The sequence below is a fragment of the Amia ocellicauda genome, chromosome 3 (assembly GCF_036373705.1).
Source record: "Amia ocellicauda isolate fAmiCal2 chromosome 3, fAmiCal2.hap1, whole genome shotgun sequence".
Lineage (NCBI taxonomy): Eukaryota > Metazoa > Chordata > Actinopteri > Amiiformes > Amiidae > Amia > Amia ocellicauda.
In genome coordinates this window covers 2425821-2446141 of record NC_089852.1, presented here as the reverse complement: position 1 = coordinate 2446141, position 20321 = coordinate 2425821, and the positions used below count along the sequence as shown (strand labels likewise).

General features: G+C 54.3%; 2 protein-coding genes across 3 annotated transcripts in view; one reads left to right on the top strand and one right to left on the bottom strand.

Moving 5' to 3' along the window:
• Positions 1–16: 16 nt before the first annotated feature.
• Positions 17–3390, top strand: LOC136731758 (zinc finger protein 135-like). Its single transcript, XM_066697708.1, has 2 exons — positions 17–156; positions 660–3390. The coding sequence occupies exon 2, from the start codon at positions 727–729 to the stop codon at positions 1975–1977; it is 1251 nt and encodes a 416-aa protein (XP_066553805.1). The 5' UTR covers positions 17–156; positions 660–726; the 3' UTR covers positions 1978–3390.
• A 906-nt stretch (positions 3391–4296) lies between these two features.
• rad54l2 (RAD54 like 2) overlaps positions 4297–20321 on the bottom strand; it is a 45180-nt gene continuing 29155 nt past the window's right edge. For both annotated transcript variants that reach the window (XM_066697704.1, XM_066697705.1), the window contains 20 exons: positions 19850–20045; positions 19522–19652; positions 18506–18643; positions 17443–17681; positions 17022–17204; positions 15448–15581; positions 14821–15017; positions 13947–14289; positions 13180–13357; positions 12732–12968; positions 12332–12450; positions 12066–12172; positions 11290–11389; positions 10761–10966; positions 10328–10503; positions 10017–10213; positions 9550–9746; positions 9285–9374; positions 8840–8932; positions 4297–8632 (listed from right to left, as the gene is read on the bottom strand). In XM_066697704.1, coding sequence (XP_066553801.1) covers positions 7641–8632; positions 8840–8932; positions 9285–9374; positions 9550–9746; positions 10017–10213; positions 10328–10503; positions 10761–10966; positions 11290–11389; positions 12066–12172; positions 12332–12450; positions 12732–12968; positions 13180–13357; positions 13947–14289; positions 14821–15017; positions 15448–15581; positions 17022–17204; positions 17443–17681; positions 18506–18643; positions 19522–19652; positions 19850–20045 — 4253 coding nt within the window. In that variant the 3' untranslated portion in view covers positions 4297–7640. The remainder of the gene's footprint in view (positions 8633–8839; positions 8933–9284; positions 9375–9549; positions 9747–10016; positions 10214–10327; positions 10504–10760; positions 10967–11289; positions 11390–12065; positions 12173–12331; positions 12451–12731; positions 12969–13179; positions 13358–13946; positions 14290–14820; positions 15018–15447; positions 15582–17021; positions 17205–17442; positions 17682–18505; positions 18644–19521; positions 19653–19849; positions 20046–20321) is intronic.

The window sequence follows — 20321 nt, the reverse complement described above, 5'->3', positions numbered from 1 at the left end:
GCGCATGCGTGCTTCATCTGCGGCGAAGGGCTGTATTTGAGCGACAGCTGCCACCGTAGCGTGTGTGTCCGTGTGCAGCTGTGCAGATACAAAGTGTTCAGACACAAAGCGAGAGCCCCGGCGCAGCTGAGCACACTAACTGCAGACGCCGCGGAGGTAAGGGCTTTGTAAAGAGAGGTCATGCATCTTCTCGCCGCCTTCCACTGTCCTGTCGTGGGAGGGATGCTCCCGGGGGGGGTCGGGCTTACACAACAGCGACTGGATCCGGAGGGGCTTAATTGGCAACAGACGACTTGGTCACAGTGCTCGGTGCTGCAGCGAGGGGACCGAGGTGTCCGTGTCTGTGTCTGATTGACGTGCATACAGTGAGACAAGACAAGCGAGGCCAGTTCCGCGTTTGGAGCCGTGGACGCCACTGCGTGAGGTCATGTGCTCCTCAGCCACGTCTATGGGCAGCAGAAGTCTGCATTTCACTCACACTCACACTCACACCAGAAGCACACCGGGCAGATCTGACCCACTCCATTTCATTATTATTAAGTTATAATTTCACAGTATAATCAGAATAACTGTCTCCATCGTGTCCATTTAGCAGACTGTGACTCCGGGGCAGGCTGCACTGGGTGTAATGGATTCTCTCCCCTCTCTGCTTTGTGTAGCGGACACGAATCACAAGCGTCTCGCTGCCCTGCCTGCTTTGTCTTGGCACCAGAAGACAAAGACCGCATGAAGGAGCCGCACCAGGAGGGTCCCGCCGGGGCCCCGGGGGCGGGAGGGGAGAGTGCGGGGCGCCCGGGGGGAGCCGCGGGGCCGAGGGTGTGGCGGTGTGACCAGTGTGGGAAGGGTTTCACGACGGCACGGACGCTGAAGAGACATGCGCAGACACACGGTGGGGGGGATGCCTACCGCTGCTCTGAGTGCGGGCGGGGCTTCAACCGCCTGGACCACCTGAAGAGGCACCAGCACATGCACACCGGAGAGCCCACCCTGCCCTGCGGCGAGTGCGGGAAGCTCTTCAGGGACAGGGAGCGGCTGAGGAGGCACCAGCTGGGCCACCCGGGTCTGACCTCCTACGCCTGTGGCAAGTGCCAGCGCAGCTTCAGGAGGGCGGCAGAGCTGAGGGAGCACCTGAAGGAGCACCTGGCCACCCAGTGGACGGGGGACGGGCTGCATCGGTGTGACTGGTGCGCCAAGAACTTCAGCGGCGCTGATGCCCTGAGGAGGCACGAGAAGATCCACACGGAGGGGGTGTCCTGCCTGTGCGCCCAGTGCGGGAGAGGCTTCGGGCGCATGGAGCACCTGCGGCGGCACGAGCGCGTCCACACTGGTGAGGCCCCCTACGCCTGCGCACAGTGTGGCCGCCGGTTCCGCAACGCCGGGGGCCTGAAGCGCCACAGAAGCGTCCACACCCGGGAGACGCCCCACCAGTGCCCGCAGTGCGGTAAGCGCTTCAAGGAGCGGGAGAACTGCAAGAAGCACCAGCGCATCCACACGGGGGCCACGCCCTACGCCTGCAAGATCTGCGGGAAGGGCTTCCACCGGCAGGAGCGGCTCAAACGGCACCAGCTGATCCACGCCGGGGTCACGCCCTACGAGTGCCACGCCTGCGGCAGGAGCTTCAAGCTGCCGGAGCAGCTGCAGAGGCACCGGAAGAACCACGAGGGGGGGAGGACGTATGAGTGCGCCACCTGCGGCAAGAGCTTCTACGGGGCAGAGAACCTGAGGAAGCACCAGCGCATCCACCGCCAGGAGAGCCACAGCTGCAGCGACTGCGGTAAGGTCTTCAGACAGCCGGGCAGCCTCCGGGCTCACCGCAGGAGGGAGCATGAGCAGCCGCAGCCCGTGCCACACTCCTGCAGCGCCCGTCCGCAGAGCTTCCCTGACACCGGAGAACTGGAGAAACATCGGCATCTGCATTCACATTCACAGAACTCACCCCCAACGACAAACATGGCCATTCCGTCTGCACTGGATTAAAATGCCAGTAAATGATCTGCATTTATAGATTTCATTATCAGTTCTAAGAATGTGGGCATTGTCCTAAAGTCATTGTCATTATAAGAAAATACACACACACTCACACAATAACAAACCTGCTGCTGTGGATTGGCTTAACAGTGGTTTTCAAACCGGTCCTGGAGTACCCCCGGCCCCGCTGGTTTTTGTTCCAACTGAGGTCTAAATTGCTTAATTGAATCCTTAATTTCCCTAACAAAGCAATTTACCATTCAGTTAATTAATTAAGGTTAGGTTGGAACACAAACGAGCAGGGCAGGGGGTACTCCAGGACCGGTTTGAAAACCCCTGCCTTAACACGTTCAAAGTTCTCTGCTGACTCGTGTAAGAGGATGTTTTCTAAGGTTGGTTTCCAGCCAATCTGCACAAATCGAACTGGAACTCATAGGGCAATTATTATTACTACCTCAATTAGATTCTCTTCAGAGGGAAGACATGGGCAAGTCACAGGTGTGCAGTAATCTCTAAAAAATAATATAATTTGAAAATTATCTTATTAAAGCAAGTGATATTAAGCTGCTGTTGAGTTACAGAAAAGCAGGGACCCTCCTCTCCTCCTCCCACAGCGCACAGCGCTCAGTCTGGTCAGCGGCCGGCAGCTGGGTGTGTCTCCTCCTGTATTCAGTTGGCAAGGTTATAGTGCTCGTCTCAACCGATCATATTGACAAACCTCTATACCATGAGCTTAGACACGTGAGGAGAGCATGCTGTCCCACGCCTCCTCTGCCCAGGACCACGGTCATGAGGTCAACACGGTGTCCTGGACCTGCTGTGTGGATGTGGACGTTTAACCGGCAGGCTCTCGTGGAGAAATGCCAGCCTTGTAGAGAAAGATGCTGAACCTCAGAATATCCTACACTCAACATCATGCGAGGCTCCCACATGTGAATGAAATGTCCTTTTGATTTAGGTTTATTCATTTTCAGGAGTGTTGATTTGTGTATGATGCAAAATAGTGCCTTACAGAAATCCCAAATTCATTTTGTATATTTTAAATGATCTTAAATGCTCTGAATATTGTGCTTTTCAAACAAATATGCACAGCTTACATTTAGAACCTTGTTTCTGTAAATTTGATCAATCTGCAAGATTTTTCTGTTTCTTATTTCATCCATGTCCCAAATGCTTTATAGATAAAGTGTGTGAAGAATTATTCTTTTGTCGAGTGTTTTTGTGGTCATATTTGTTTTATAAAATTAACATTAAACCACTCCTCCACGGAGACCCAAAAGCAGGCCGAGATTCTCCTCCTCTCTCGCCCGAGGGGGAGAACCACCGCAATGAAGTCAAATAAACACACGTTAGAGTTATTTTTAATGTAAAAAAAATGCTTTTCAACAGCAGTGCTACAACATTTAACAAAAAAGATCAAAAGAAATGTAAATGACATTTAGTTTCTCTTTTCCCCCCTAAACAAAACCACGAAGCCCACTGAAGGAGCACACCCACGCTAAAGTGGACCACCGGGAAGACCGGCACTGTAAACGGGTCATAGCCCCAGCGCCGGTTGTGCCAGCGCCTCCCGCCGGGTCCGGTCTGGACACACGCACCGCAGTGGACTCGCCCTCGAGTTACTTACCTACTGCACACGGAGATGAACACAGGACAGACATAGGCAGCTCTGGGACTCGGGGGAGCTGTGCCGGGAGCAGCTGTGCTTTTAAAGTCAATCGAACGCACACTGGACATGTCGCTCATTGGGAAGACTGGTTTATTCTAATGGTGGGGGTCATGTGTGTATGTGTGCGTGTGTAGACAGATAATCAGTTATTACGATCCAATTGGAACAAGAAGAGGAATCTGGGTGGAAGGGCCGGGTGCTCCCTTTGCACTGGCACGCACTGCAGCCCCAGTGGGGAGCGGGGTCCTGGGCCGGGGTCAGGAGTAGTGTAAGGCGACTATAGAGGGGAGAGGTCAAAGGTCACGGCATAACCCAGTGTGCGAAAGATGAGACCAAGGCCCCCAACCACGACAGTGACGCGTGGGGAGCCACAGTTGGACACGAGGGACCTTCGCTTCCCCCCCACTCGACCGCATCTCACCCAGGACGCTTCAGGCACCCCCCGGTGTTCTCCACTCCCTGCCCCGCTTCACGACACACACCACACAGCAGCGCACGTCAACACAGACCAGAACCGAAAGAGCGTCGGCGCCGCCCCCCCGTGGTCTTTGGAGAAGCTACGCATCATGGGCGAACAGACAGCGGCCGATCTCTGGTCCAGACAGACGCGGAGTCCACTCTCACGTCCTTTTTCTTTTGACGTTGGTTTTCTCATTTGATTATGTCATAGTATGATCAGTTACCAAAAAAAAAAAAAGCACTTTTTCTTTTCATCTCCTTGAAAAATAACTGAACGGAACTCTTGCATAGCTAATGATAATCTAAGGCTTCTAGAAGTAATAATTATCCGATAGATGATGTGGTAGAAAACTTAAAAAAACCAAAACATTGTCTTTTACAGAGTCAGCCAACAGTAGCGAAAGGAAAACAAAATCTGAACAGGATCTAATACTTACACCTTCCTTCCCTTCAAATGAATGAGTGCTGTCTGCCACTGCAATTCATTAACACCAAGTTTCTCTCTGGACAGTTCTAGTTTCCTCGTTTTGTTTTGTTTCTGGTTTAGTAACACATCACGTCAGCAATGAAGATAGTTATTCTCCTCATGAAATACACCACCGAACGGAGGCTGCAGCTTGATCGTCATATAGACAGAAATCAACGTATTCAACACAGAAGTTCAAAGGTCAAAGGACAGTCTCCACTTCAGACACGGACGCCCACTTAGTTTCTTCACTGTGGTTACAGGACAGACGGACGGGGGTCAAGGCAGGGACGCGGTAACTCGAGGTCACGCTCCTGAAGGGAATTGAATATCATTTCAAAACAATAAATAAAAGCCAGTTCCCCACGGGACACATGCGATACCTCCGCTGAAGAGCTTCGTTCTCAGTGCAAATAATTGTGATCTTTAGAAATGATATCGTCGTCATTAGGAAGCCCGTATTATTATTTCGACAAAACAACCGTCGGATAAAGACGTTAATTTTAGGGTCTGATAAAAACAAAAAACGCACAACAGAAAGCACAACCAAAGAAAGGATGACTACACTCGACACAGGAGCGATCGATGAGATTTTTGCGTTTTTTAACGCGGATTGAGAACAGACCCGAATCACAATTCATCAACACCGGTCAACAGATACAGACGAGAGAATAAAACCAGTCCTGAACTGAAGGGGAACTGACCGATGGATCACTGACACTCGGATGAATCTCAGCGTCACTGATGCCCGACCTCCCGGTGCCGAGTGTGGTTTTAACCAACCCCAATGACTGCGTGTATATTTGTTTTCACACGATCCACAGTACTGCCCGGGGCCTGCTGCCAATCGGACGTCACTGCGCGAGAGAGAGCGCCAGTTCTCTAGCTGCGTTTGGATGCTCTTCCCCAGCACCACAGGAAGTTTCTGCCAAACCATTCCACTGCTGTCCTGATCTACGGTCACGCATCTCGAGTTTGCTAAAATTATACCATTGGCAGACATGGGACACACACAGTTCAACCCAAACGTAAAGCACCTCTCCATAGCTGATGCCCAACTTTGGCAGCTTTAGTTTGTTGGCTGGTTGGTTGGTTTTTTAAAACCCGGGTGACACTTGACGATCACAGCTAATGTTCTGAAGGGCGGGTGAGCTTCAAACGCCAGTCTATCACTTCAGACATTATTAAAACACAGACTTCTCTGCTGGGCAAGTGCACAGAGCGGCCCTCTCCCACAATGCAGTGTGGACCCAGGGGGCCCAAGACCTTAGTGACAGACCACTCTGGGAGTCTGTCCAGACCAGTTTATGGCAGTGACGCGTCCTAGTTCAGAGATACTCTGTACGAGCACAAAAAGTAATTTTTAAAAGGAGTGTGAAATAAATAAAACGGCATCGGAAGCCACTCTTTAAAAGGGTAAGCGAGTCGAGCGCTCTCTCTCTCGCCGAGCTCGGACATTGGTCCTGATTTTCCGCATTTACACTTTGGTCAGATACTGCTCCCTCACACGGACTGCTACGGCCAACACTGAAACCTAATCAACATTAAAAAATGATATTAAAAAAAGAATAAATATCCACCATCATAAATACATTAATGTGGAAAATCCGTACATCGTAACAAGTAAACCGACATCCTGGTATAAAGGGGGGGACGAACATCAATACATTTTTACTGCCTACACAGAACACCTGTATTCTCGGCACTGGGTATATAAAGGGAATTACTGCACATATGGAACATCTGGAAGGGAACAGTAGGCAGGGAAGGGAGCGAGTCTGCTTTGTACGGTTTGTAAATTTGTGATAATCGAGACACGCAATGAAACCGTGTTATGGAGCGATGCGGTCTGTGGTGGCAGCTGATCGGTTCACGACCCGTGACCTTCGGGCGAGACGTTTTGGAAGCACAGATATCGTCTGGGTCTCTGGATACACACAATTTCATTACATTTAAATTAAATCCCTTTGTTTTTTCCCCCCTAACCAATGAATAAAGTTAAAAAGAACTCCGATTTCATGTGGGAACCGTTCATGTGGGACATCTGTTCACCTCTGACCTGCACCGGTCGGGCTGCTAACCAGACTGGCGTGTGATCCGCGGAGAGTTTGGCACAGGATCCGCGAAATACCGGGAATTCGACCCACTCTCTCTCCGGCCCCAAGGGGATGAACTGGGGAACGGAGACTCTGAACGTGCGGCGGACAGAACGCGACAGACACTGAACACAGACCCTAAAGCCGGGGAGGAATCACAAGGGACACTTCGTTGTGTGTGGACCGCTTCCCCGCGCGTGGAAAGTCCGTCTTTTTTTTTTTTTTTCTAGTTTGTTTGTAAGACAATGGGCGTAATGCTGTGAGCTGTGGAGCCTCTCTCCAGAGTCCGTCTCATGCCTGGCTGTCGCTGCCGAAGCTCCTCCTCACGGGACACATTCGGTGAGACGGAACAAGGCAACTGATGTGCGAAGTCTCTGTCAGACCTCCCGCCCCCCCGATTTTATTAAACGATAAAAATAAGATGACCCTTCCCATAATAATACCGGCAGCTCAGCCCCAAGTTCATCAGTAAAGGCTGACAAGAAAAATACATTCGTTGAGTTTAGTTTTTTTGTGGTTTGTTTTTGTTCAGTTTCTTTTCCCTCCCGAAATAACCAGGAGCACAGCAGGTGCTGCTACAGTCTACACACTAACTACCCAACTGCCCCCGATCTCGGCCGCCTGCTGGGGAGACGCAAACGGTTCACAAAGTAAGACGCCCGCAGGTGACCCGTCGGCCTCTTCCTCGCAGACAGGCCCCCGGGGGAAGGGAGGGTCTCTGCAGGTCCAAGCCTGACCGGGGCTTCGTCAGTAGGGGGGCGGCACAAGAAGCCCCTGGCCGTTTCCACACGGCTGCCATTTAAGGATCCCCTCTCCTGCTCCCTCCCTCTCTTTCTTAAATAAGATATTCAGCATTAGGATTTGTTTCGTTGTCCAGGAGTGCCGGGGAGGCGGGGGAGGCACTCGTCTCCCACGACGAATCAGTGAAGGCCTCGTCTCCGTGGAGTTCCAGCTCCCCTGCCCCCCCGTCTCCCGCAGCCCCTCACTGTCCCGTCACCTCGATCACGTCATCGTCCGAGCTGCTGCCCCCGCTCTCCGAGACCACCTGCGAGTCGGGCTGCTGTAGCGTGGCCCCCAGGAGCCCCGCCGAGGAGAAGTGGGGCAGGAAGCTGGAGCCGGCGGGGCCCGGCGTGGCGGGGAGGCCTCCGGGGAGCAGCGGGGCGGAGTACATCCGGGGCTCGGGCAGCAGGGGCTGGCCGTAGGGCAGGGAGAAGCCAGGGAGCATGCCGGCCATGCCGGGGCCGAGCATGAAGGGAGGCAGGGAGGCCGAGGCGGTGGCTGCGGAGGATGAGGTGGAGGTGGTGGAGGAAGAGGAGGCGGAGGAGGAAGAGCTGGGCAGGCCGCCCGCCAGGCCGAATGGGTCGCTCACCGGGAACATGAGCCGGGGGTCCCCCAGCTGGCCGGTCTGGAAGTACGGGGACCCTCCGCCCATGAACATGGGGTGGGCCATGGAGCCCAGGAGGGCAGGGTTGAGGCCCATGGGCGGCAGGCTGTAGGCGCCGGTGAGGGAGTAGCCGTGCAGAGGGAGGGGCACCGAGGTCCGTTTGCCGGCGGGCTGTTTGTGGGGGCGCTCCTCCGCAGAGGGCGTGGACGACTTGCGCTTGGTCCCCCGCAGGTCCAGCGCCGTGGCCCCCGAGCCCCCCGGACCCCCGTCGCCCGGGGCCTGGCCGCCCAAGCTGGGCCCCGGGTTCAGGCCATGCAGGTCCAGCAGCTGCTTGGTGGACAGGCCCTGTGCCTGCGGGCCGCCGCCCTGCACGTCCCCCCGCCCTTCCTCCGCCGGCTCCAGCTTCCCCCCTGCTGTCTCCCTGGCGGCCGCGGCCGCGGCGTACTGCTGCAGCTCGCTGAGGATCTCGGGGCTGTCCGGGGAGAGCGGCCGCGCCAGACCGTCCGGCGTCAGCTGCTTCCGCGCCGCGTCCGGGGACTCGCAGCCGTCCCCGCCGTCAGTGGGGGACCCCGGGGAGGGTCTCTGCAGCTCTGGGGGAACAGAAACGGGCAGTGTCACCACGGGAGACCGCGGAGCCGGTGAGGTCACCGCACAGACAGGAAGAACATTCATTCGTGAGTCGTTGGACTGCAAGATCTTAAAAACAAGGTGCAAAACCAGAAACAGATAACGAGCTGGGCGTCGACGTGCTGGGCTGTTTGCCGTGGTTGTGAACAGCAGGCGGTGTCGTCTCTCACCTGCAGAGGCGCTGCTGCTCTCCTCTCCCTGCCGGGCCTTCCCCGCCGCTCGGATCGCGAAGATCCTGCCGTCGCTGGTTCTGATGTAAGTCCCTGTGTGGGGGAGAGCAGACAGAGAGGCCTGTGAGAGTCGCACCCCTCACACCCGGTACCCCCGTCTCCAAAACCCCCAACCCACTGGCATATCCGACCCGGGTCGGAACTAGGCTGGCGCAGCATGGCACGGGACACACTGGCGATTCTGTCGAGCCGACCCGGAACCAGGCCGTGGGTTTTCCCCAGGGGGAGGAGTGAACCGTCCCGCCATCACAGAGCGCAGTCTACACTGTCACAGAGGGAATGAAGTTGTGGATGAAGAGAGGGGACGCTCTGTCCGTACAAACCCACGGAGTGAAGGCTGCTCCTGTGTCTTTGCTTATTGTGGGCTGCCTCTGGTCCTACCTACCCTTGGTTCCCTTGATCACGTGGATGCTCTCCCCGGCGCTGATCCGGGCCTGAACGTCCGTCGTGTTGTTCGTTCCGGGAATCACAATATCTTGGAAAGCAGAGAGAAACATATCTTTTTTTTCGAAAACTCAAAGCGTCTCTGCTCTGCATCGCCGGCAATGTTCCTCAGGTTTTCAGATTAAATTAATACCGAAGACATGCCAGGATTTCACCGCCCCCTCCTCCCCATCTCTCTGATCCGCGAGCCGCCGGCGCTGCTTTACCTGTCGTGGTGACGATCTTCTGCACGAACACACCGGCTCTCTGCAGGTAGTTGACGGGGAAGTTGAGCCCGGCGCTTGAGCTGGGCATGGAGGAGCCCGGGCCCACAGGCACCTGCCGTGGCATCATGGGAATGGGCGTGGACTGGACCGGGCGGACGCTAGCAACCGGCTTCTCGTCCGGCCGCGGAGGGGGACGCCTGGGGGAAGGTGGATGGAGGATAAGATTGGGATCGCAGATCTCGGCTGTCAGCATTTGTCAATTGTGTGTGTGTGTGTGTGTGTGTGTGTGTGTGTGTGTGTGTGTGTGTGTGTGTGTGTGTGTGTGTCTCTCTCTCTCCCTCTCTCGCGCTCTGTGCGTGTCTCTCCCCCACCCCCCTCGCTCTGTGCGCATCTCTATTGCGCTCTGTTACACGCTGCAGGATGTGGACAGAGAGAGTGCGTCGGTAGGAGGCGTGCCGGCAACACACCAGTTCCTCTGGCTGAAGGCGGGGATGTTGGTGAGGCTCTGGTCGCTGGCAGGGTAGTAGTGGGCGTAGGAGGGCCGGGTGTAGGGTACGGACGCCCGCTTCTCATCCTCGTAGCTCTTCTTGGCCGCCTTCTTCTCTGCCTTGGTCAACTTCATCTCCTTGCGATCCATCAGCAGGGACTCGTGCTGGAAGGGTTGCTGAGGAGGAGACGAGCAACAAACATCCGGTCAAAGGGAGCCCCTGACATCTCTGAGACCCCGCAGAGCTCCGGGGGTCCGGTCGAGACCCCGCGGGGCGAGAAGGGGACGTACCTTGGTGATGAGGCGAGGGTAGAGGCTACAGGCCTGCTGGATGACACTCTCCATGGGGGCGCTGTTCTCCAGGTGCACCTTAGAGGGGTGGGGCTCCTCCTCCACAAAGTGCAGCAGAGACTCCACCTCCCGGCGCGTGAAGTTCAGCACCGGGTTCAGGTCATCCACCACCCGGTCTGAGACAGACAGAGAGAGCGAGGTTATTACTCATTACGAATCTCAAATTACAAACCTGTACCCTACTGTATATTTTATTATTTATTAGTAGTAAGAAGGCCTAAGCACGGTACATGATTCCAAAGTTGTGCGTTTCTGCCCATCTTTTACCCGAATAGACGTTCCTCAATCGGCGACGCCCCTAGCCGGCCAGCATCTACACCATGCACAGCTCCCAGTCCCCCCCCGCCGACAGTGGCTTCGGCCGGCCGCTCACCAGACATGCCCTGCTTGGAGATCTGCCGGTCGTAGATCTTCTTCTCCAGCGTGAAGTCGCACACCAGCCGGTAAATGTGGCAGGGCTTCCTCTGGCCATAGCGGTAGACGCGGCACACCGCCTGGGCGTCATGGCACGGGTTCCAGGAGGCGTCGAACACCACCACGCGGTTCGCCCCAATCAGGTTCACCCCCAGACACCCGGCCCTGCGACCCCCAAACACATGACATCAGCATCATCATCATCATCATCATCATCGACTCCTCAGCCTTCATCTAAAGCACACGAGTCCAGTGGAGAGTATACCACAAAGATGCTGTATGACACACAAGTGTATTGTAAGGAGAGGAGGATACATTTATATTGAAAAAGTGACGCACAATAGTGATTTATCACAGTGGAGGTGGTTTCTAGTCCCAGAGCAGTCGGCCCACACACGCCACAGCAATCACCGCAAAGACTGGCTGTAAGGGTTCCACAGTGGAGTGCTTTATAAATGACAGGCTGACTCGATACACGTCTGACTGACCTGGTGGACAGCAGGAAGAGCCAGGCCGTGGTGTTGTTGGGGTTGTTGAACTGGTTAATGAGCCGCTCCCTCTCTGACGCCGAGGTGCTGCCGTCCAGCCCTGAGAACAGAGACGGGCCCGGGGTGGTCAGAACTAACCGGCTTAAACTGGAAAACCACAGCAGTGACTTGCACAACCCCCCCCTACTCGCTCCCACCACCACCACCACCCAACCCCCACACTCGCCTCCAACCGCCACCACCCACACTCGCTGCCACCACCACCACCACCACCACCACCACCCAACCCCCCACGCTCGCTGCCACCACCACCCACCCCCCACACTCTCTGCCACCACCACCACCACTCAACCCTCACACTCGCCTCCAACTGCCATCATCACCACCACCACCCAACCCCCACCACCCACACTCACTCACTCGCTGCCACCACCACACTCGCTCCCATTTGAACGGGTTATTGAACAGAGCTACATTTTGAAACCTAAACATTTACCACTTCTTGTTAACCCAAATAAAAAAAAAACCTAAAAACTGCAGATTTTTTTTATGTCATAAATCTTTTAAAAGCCCTTTAGGCAGACAGTGTGGACAGGACATGCTTCAGGTACATCTCCCACACATCATATACCATAACAGCCGGTACTCTACAGATGTGCCCAGAAGGTGGCAATATTACACAGAACAACAAGAGCATCTCCTCTGCGTTCTCTGTGGTGTACAGACGACCTGCGGAGGCTAGTGGGGTTCTTCTCAGGAGGACGGCAGACACTCACGGTAATAGTTGACGTTGCGCACCCAGGTCCCGCCCTGTCCTTCCGGCACCGGCATCGGCCGCTTGGCCAGGAACTCCTCGATGACCGACAGCGTGGACAGGCTCTGGCTGAGGGACACGGGTTGGGCACTTTTACTTTCTGGATCTTTCAACAAGATTGTGACTCAGAACACAGAACACAGCTGAACACAGAAACACTTCTATGTTCTTCAACAACGCCCTGGTCCGTACTCTTCACCGGCACCGCCCCGCTCCCCAGCCCCTCACCTGAACACCAGGATCTTGTCTCCTTTCTTCACGCTGGCGTCGATCAGGTGGAAGAGCAGCACCATCTTGGCCGAGTTCTCCAGCAGCCCCGTCTGGTAGTCGGTCAGAATGTCCTTGGCCTGTAAGAGAGGCTCGAGTTTTACACACAGAAAGACCAGGATCCTGAAGATTTTACACTGGTATGAAAAGACATAAAAAAAGCTGGGGAAGAAACCTTTATGACCTTTATTTAATTTTAAAGTCTTGCTCATCAACTTCCTACAGATTAAAGAGACCAGCTCTCTGAGGCCCAGCTAATTCCCAAGCTTTGCCATTCCTTTCCACACCACCACGTGACACCGGGACATTCCTCCAGTTCTCGGGAAGCTGGCATGCCGCCCCTCACACAGCAGTGCCGTACCCATTCGTAGGTGATGACCTGGTTGGCCTTCTCCTGCAGGGGGGTCAAGCCCAGCCCCGCCATGCCGAACTTGCTGTTGGTGGAGTCGGCCCTGGCGCTGCCCTCCAGCTTGCCTTTGATGCCCGGCGCCTGGCAGCGGTTGTTGGCGGTGGTGAGATCGTCCAGGTCGAGGTCCTGCTCGTTGGCCAGGTTCTCCTTCTGCAGCGCCTCATACAGAACATCAGGGTGGTTCCAGATCTGCACGGAACAAACACAGGCACGCGGCTTTACACGCTTGGCTCACATGTGACTGGGGGGTAGCTGCTTCCAACACCAGGCATAAACAGAGCAGATAATCATATTCGCGATTGACAGAACATCCGGTTTACTCCAGGATGTGAAGGTACCCCGTAAAAACATGAATGAACCCCATCTGAGAGCTGAAAAACGCACAAAGACAACGCCTCACCTTGCAGCAGACGCAGAAGGCCTTGAGGGGGTTGAGGCCAAGCCAGCCGCTGTTGCCCGCCTCCCGGAAGCGGTTCATGAACTCGGTGTAGAGCGCGCGCTGGATGGGCGACAGGCGCACCATGATGACGTGCTCCTCTTTGGAAGGGAGGTGGGTCTTCAGGACATCATGGCCTCGTCTGGAACGACACCCCAACCAACAAACTGTCAAGACAACGCCCGGATGCCAAAGAAGAGAAGCTAGATCTAAGTCTGTACTACATAACATTCCCTGGGCTCCACCAGCAACCAGACTTATTCCAGGTCTGAAGGAAATGTCCTACTGAGAGACTGAGGGAACTGAACCTTTTCACCCTGGAACAGAGGAGACTACGTGGGGACTTGATCCAAGTCTTCAAAATCATGAAAGGCATCGACCACATCAAACCAGAGGAGCTTTTCCAGATCAGCAGGGACACACGCACCCGGGGACACAAATGGAAATTGGGCTTCAAGGCATTCAAGACAGAAAACAGGAGACACTTCTTCACACAGAGAGGCGTCACAATCTGAACAAACTCCCCAGCGATGTGGCTGAAGAGACAATTTGGGAACATTCAAAAACAGACTGGATAGGATCCTTGGATCACTTAGTTATTAATGGACACCAAACGAGCACGATGGGGCGAATGGGCTCCTCTCGATCGGACACTTTATGTTCTTATGCACAGTTTGAGCCCAAATGTTTGTGTTAGAGCTCTTGGGACAGGTACGGGGACAGCGCCTCACCTCTGGACGAAGCCTTCCAGCAGGCTGTGCAGCACGTGGCTCCGGTACCTCATGAGCCGCACGTCCTGGGGGGTGCTGTCAATACACTGGCCGTTCAGGATGGGCCTCTCAAACATGTTGCTGAACTCCTGCCGGGTGCCCAGGAAGTCCGGCCTCACGAAGTCCACCATGCACCAGTACTCGATGAGGTTGTTCTGCAGCGGGTAGCCAGTGAGCACCACGCGCCGGCGCGTCGGGATGCTCTTCAGCGCCTGCGAGGTGCTGGCGTGGCAGTTCTTGATGCGGTGCCCCTCATCGCAGATGACCACATCCGGCCCGGGCCTGGACAGAGCCTTCTCGATGCCTGGGCGACACACACACAACGGACAAGCATGATGGCGATCGCCAGAACAACAAACCAACACGCTACGCATTCCTAAACGGGTGCTGTAAAGCCAGGCACACACTGGAGAGAAGATGAAACTGACTAAAAACAGCACGCACTCCTACACATCCACAGCACTGCAATCATCTCGACATGCCGTGCGATGTGCCCCCCGGATGGCCATTGTCCTCAGAGTGGTAGCGAGACAGACGAACAGGCCTCGAGCCGCGCCCCCGCCAGCCCTCCCAGGTTGTCTTTTGTGAGCTCAGGAGATTATTCATCCCAGAAGGTATTTTAGGAAGTTCAATATAAAAGAGAAAGCTATTTATAGAGGTTTTCTGAGAGACTACTGTTATAGGGGGAAGGGAGTAAACAAGGAAACTGAATCTAAACGGAGGCCATTTTAAGACAACTGGCCAAGCACTCGTCAAATAGCAAAATACGTCATTTAAATAAACCGAGCATCTACTCAGAAACGCGGCAAGAGCTCGAGCCAGAGGAAACGCTGACCTTTGAGGAGCTCCTGCTGCCGGTCCTCCTCATCCAGGTCGATGATGACGGGACCCGTCGGCTTCTTGGACTTCTTCTTCCTGCCCGAGACGAAGCTTTTCTTGAGGGACAGGAGGCGGTACATCTCGTAGCCCATGAGCAGCACACCGCCGTCCGCCGACCAGTCGCCGATCACCTTGGCCCGCGCCGCCGTGGTCCTGCAAGGACGAGGAGAGTACGACACCTGAGCGCATTGACCGGCTAGTCCAAAACCCTGATTACCATCCAGAAGACCTGGATCTCATGCGGTCCAAAGATGAAGAGGTCTCTGAACTCATCGGCTACACAACCAAGGCTCCTGGCCTCTATAAGGGGAGCGTGTGGACATGACAACCCTCTTTAAGCAAGCTACTCTCAGCCTCTCAACAGGAGGAGTCAAGAGCTCAACTAGACTGTCTCAGAGTGGGCACTCGAGCGGAGAGGAACATGTCCACCGAGTACGAAAATATGACCATGATCTCTCCCCCAAAGGGTGGTCTAGCACCTCACAGAGAACTGGCAGAGACTTCGGCAGGAAAACATTTAAGCTTCACGATTTCTCTCATCCTTTTTTAAAAGGGAGGGCTGATGTACAGGACAGTCACTTACTTGTGCTCGTCATTGAGGATGTGCACTCGGAAGCTGCGGGGCGTGAGCTGATCCGGGTCGCTGTCCGGGGGCAGGCTCTCGGGCGTGGGCAGCCACATGTTGAACTCGGCCAGCCAGTTCTGCAGCGTGTTCACCTGCCGGCCCGGAGAGTGTCAGACGGTCAAGCCACTGAAGAAACACCTCAAACACATCTAACACCTTCGCTGACCCGAACCAGGTTCACACCCTGAATTGTGTACTTTTACTTCACTCTTATGCCCCGTTTCCACTGGTGGACGGTTAACAATCTGGTGCTAGACGTGTCCGTAAGCATCCGTCCCGCCCACTGAGGACATGATTTGCTTTCAGGAGCGGAGATGTGTGCTTGACAGACAGGGAAGAGATCCGATACATTGTGTCGGAAGATATAATCTCAAGTTCCATGTGTGATCAGGAAGAAATTACAGTTTCATTCGCAGCATGGAGTGAAATCCACGTACAGAAACAATGACTGCTTACAGTTAATATCCGAGTGCATTAAACACTGCGATTTCACAGTACCGGTGCAGTGCTGTGACTAGTTAAAATAAACTGAAGGATAATAATCGGATCGTAGCAGCCGATGTTATTAATATTAACACGATTTAGTTAACGTGCGTCCATTTACAAGTTAAATTAATGAATAAATAAATATAGCAGATCTGGGTTTCCCTCTAAAACATTAAGGACTGGTTTAATAAATGTGTCCATAAACACCATGACTGAGACCTGCACACTTCAGTTCAATTATAACCTGCTATATTTTAACTGTAACTTGCCCTGGTTAAGGACGTCTGATAAGTAAATTATAAATAATTCTGCAAAACGTATCGTTTGCAGTTACAAATCTGTAGTAAGAGTAATAAATTAAGGGAGTCACGCTGTGCCGTTTAAAATACATATATACTAGTACAAATGATGACGATAATAATAACAATACATATTTGCTATTTAGTATTATTGTTGCACATGGAAACGTATTCTTATGGGACGTGCTTGTCTGAATATAATGTCTACACGTTTAGCTCTTCCTAACATCTCTGAACAGAAATGTGTATTTATTACGCGGTTTACAATCATGTAAAGCACAAAGAATAAAACGGACACACAAAAGTGTCGTTCTGTCTCTGTTTTTAACACAAACACAAACCAAACCCACAGTCGCTGCTCCTCCATCAGAGGGACGGACTTCACAACGGCCTGGTTTTGCAAAAAAAGCTCTGGGACGCGTCTGAGGACGGACGCGTCTGAGGACGGACGCGTCTGGCACGGCATGGCACGACACGGATGCTTAAGCCAGTGGAACAGAGGCATTACTGGGACTTAAGTTGTGTTTCTTGCTCTTACCGCATTGTGTTACTTGTGTGTCTAGTGACAATTGAAAGCTACTCTAGGTAAGGGCATCTGCTCATTAATAAGAACAGACTGAGTCAATGTTCAATTAAAAACATAAGAGCAGAGAGACACAGAGAGAGACAGAGAGAGACACACAGGGACAGGGAGACAATCCGGCCCAGGTTTCGTGCCTCCCAGGCGGCCGGCTGGGGCGCTCTCACCGGGACGATGGCCAGGACGGTGCGGGCGCCCGTGTGGCGCAGCAGGATGTCAATGAAGGAGATGACCTGCAATGTCTTGCCCAAACCCATGCTATGCGCCAGGATGCAGCCGAAGCCACTGGAGGTCTTATAGCGCTCCACCGACTCCACCAGGTTGTCGTAGAGGAACCGGATCCCTCCGATCTGAGAGTGAGAAGAGGAGGAGGGAGAGAGAGGAAAGAGGGAAGGGTGGAGAGGGAAAGAGAGGGAGATATTGGTCTTCAATAACCTGGATAAACACTAACCAAAAGACGTTTACTTGTTTACTGGCAGTTCATTTTAGGTCTCACTTGTGAATCTTTGAAGGGAGAGCGGATCAGGAACAGTCCCAGTAAAGACCGTCCCGTCACCGCAGGTCCGCGGCGGCGGGCAAACACGGTACCTGGTGTGGCTTGACGGCGCGGGCCAGCTGCGGGGAGAGGAACAGGTCCTGCTCGCTGGACGGGTGGTTGATGTTGACCAGCACGCGTCCCTGGGCGTCCGGCTGATTGAGCGTGTCGTTGACGTGTGCCCCGCTGCTCTCCTCCGAGCCGGGCGTGGCGGCGCGCTCCTCCTCCTCGTTGGTCGACTCGCTGCTGATCTGGAGGGTGTCGTCCTCGCCGGAGCTCAGCTCGATCACATCTGCTCGGGACAGGGCGGGACGGGAGACGGGGGTCAGGCGGGGAGCGCACACCTGCTTCCCGGAAAGCTCATGAAGCGCTGGGGGCGGGAAGAGGCCCGGGGGCAGAGTGCACCTACGTCAAGACTTACTGGTTTGCATTGAAGTGCTACTATCTGTCACGCATGTTTGTTAGCTGTCCGCTTGTGGTTTCCATCTGTAACAATCGCGACACGAGATACAATATATATCAAGGACACGGGGTTGTAAGTTACACAAGCTCGGGCCCGTTTGTTATACTTTCAAATGGAAAAAAAAACTGGAGAGCGGTTATGTAACCCCAGTGAATGGGTGATTATACAACTCGGATTACAGGCGGAGGAGCGCTTGTATAACCCGAGTAAAGGCCCGTCAGAGAAGTGCTTCTGCTACGTAAGATGGATTAATGACATTGATTGTACGGCCTTGAATGCACACGTAGCTGCGCAGTCGTGTACCTGCGCTGGGCCCAGACCCTGTACCGCCTCTGCGCAGAGACGCTGACGCTAACTCACACACGTTTACTGGAACTGGAACTGGAACTTATCTAGCCTGGCTGTCGTGTCGTCCAGGGTTCAACCAACACAGTGGCCATGGCCCGTCCGTCCACAGATATGAACTAATTTGACAACAGGAAGGATTAAAGACTGGGTGGGGATTAGAAGTCCCCAGGGAAGAGAAATCTCACACTGAAAGAGTGCAACTAGGCGTCCGCCACAATCCCTCCCCTCCAGCCCGACGCGCTCAACTGTGCCGCGATGTCACACCCCCGGGGGCGTCCCGTGACCATCAGCATGTGGTTCCTCACCGTCCTGCACGGAGAGACCGAGCCCCTTGGTGTCGTCCTCGCTGCCACTGCTGTTGCTGCTGTCCAGGCAGATCACTTCCTGCTTGGCCACAAGGGCGGGGCTTTGGGAAACCTCTCCAGTCCTCAAGACTACTTCCCCTGCAGGACAGAGACGAGACACAAAACACAACGAGGCTTTCAAGAACAGAACCTTTTCACCCTGGAACAGAGGAGACTACGTGGGGACTTGATTCAAATCATGAAGGGCATCGACCACATCAAATCAGAGGAGCTTTTCCAGATCAGCAGGGACACACGCACCCGGGGACACAAATGGAAATTGGGCTTCAAGGCATTCAAGACAGAAAACAGGAGACACTTCTTCACACAGAGAGGCATCACAATCTGAACAAACTCCCCAGCGATGTGGCTGAAGAGACAATTTGGGAACATTCAAAAACAGACTGGATAGGATCCTTGGATCACTTAGTTATTAATGGACACCAAACGAGCACGATGGGGCGAATGGCCTCCTCTTGCTTGGACAGGAGATCACATGGTCGAAGGAGGCCTGTGGGCAGCTCCCTCTCGTGGGCTTGTGATCTGGTCTGGCCTTCTAGTCAACTGGGACGGATCCCAACCGACTATTTTTTATCCCCCATTCAGAAGTGCCACTCATTTCCACACGTGGGTGACTCGGCCCGCGGGCTGGTATTTCTCCTGCAGCCGTCTCCACACCCCAGACCAATGGAGGAGCCAGTTTGGCAGGAATAATGAGTTACTCCAGCTGATGAGCAGCTCTCTGTCCGTCTCTGTGCATGTCTGTCCTCACGTAATGGGCTGATTTCACAGCAAGCACATGCGTGTTCTTTAAACACCCCCCCCCCCGACGGTAAAACAAAGCACTTCATTCCAAGGTCCGGAGAGGCTTTTTGTCTGACTTGGCGGGTAGAGGAAACGCATCAGAGGTCCATACTGTGAATCCTATAGATACCCTGAGCTCAGCAGTTGGAAGTCACCAGCATCTGGCCACTTACCTTGTATGAAGTCGGGGGGGACAGGCACGGGGAAGTCCTTTCTCTGCTGCTCCAGCCGCTTCCGTCGCTCCAGCTCCTCCTGCTGGGCAGCTTTGGTTACCGCTTCTAGCTGGTGCTCCCGAAGGAGCTTTCTGCACAACGAGAGGAGGGTTAGATCAGAGGGGCGGCTCTGTGGCTCAGAGAGCAAACGGGCAACTACAGGGTGGGGGTGCGTTCACAAGAGGCCGTGGTGGACGAATATCAACAGAGAAAATCGGATCTTGGAAAGGGTTAGAGACGGACAGACAGAGAGACAGAGAGAGTGTGCATGTGGCGTGTCGGGGTTCACCTGATATTCCTCCTCATATGCGACGGCTTGGAGACCCTCTTCTTCTTGGCGCTGAGACCCAGCGGGCTCCTGCTGTCCCCGTGGGATGGGGGCCGCGGGGGCTCGCTGAGTGGTGAGGTAGATGGGGTGCACTGCCACCCCGGGGTGTCCCCCTGAGCATCATTCTCTGCGCTGAAAGGGGCTGCCTGAGGCTGGTCTGTGAGAGGGAGGGAGGGAGGGAGGGATGGAGAGAGCGCGCGCATTACAAACGGGCACACAGGGCCAACTGTCCGGGCAGGCAGATGGGCCAAGTCAGAAACCAGCTGGAGGCCCGACTGAAGTGGGATTTCACAATGGGGGTCCGCGTGCGACCCTGTGAGTTGAGGGGCCGCGCTGCACAGAGAAGGTGCCTCATCGCTGCACACTAACTTCTGATAACGCACAGAAAACTGTTTCAATCTTTATTTGTAGGGCCCCCTTTCGAGAGCTAACA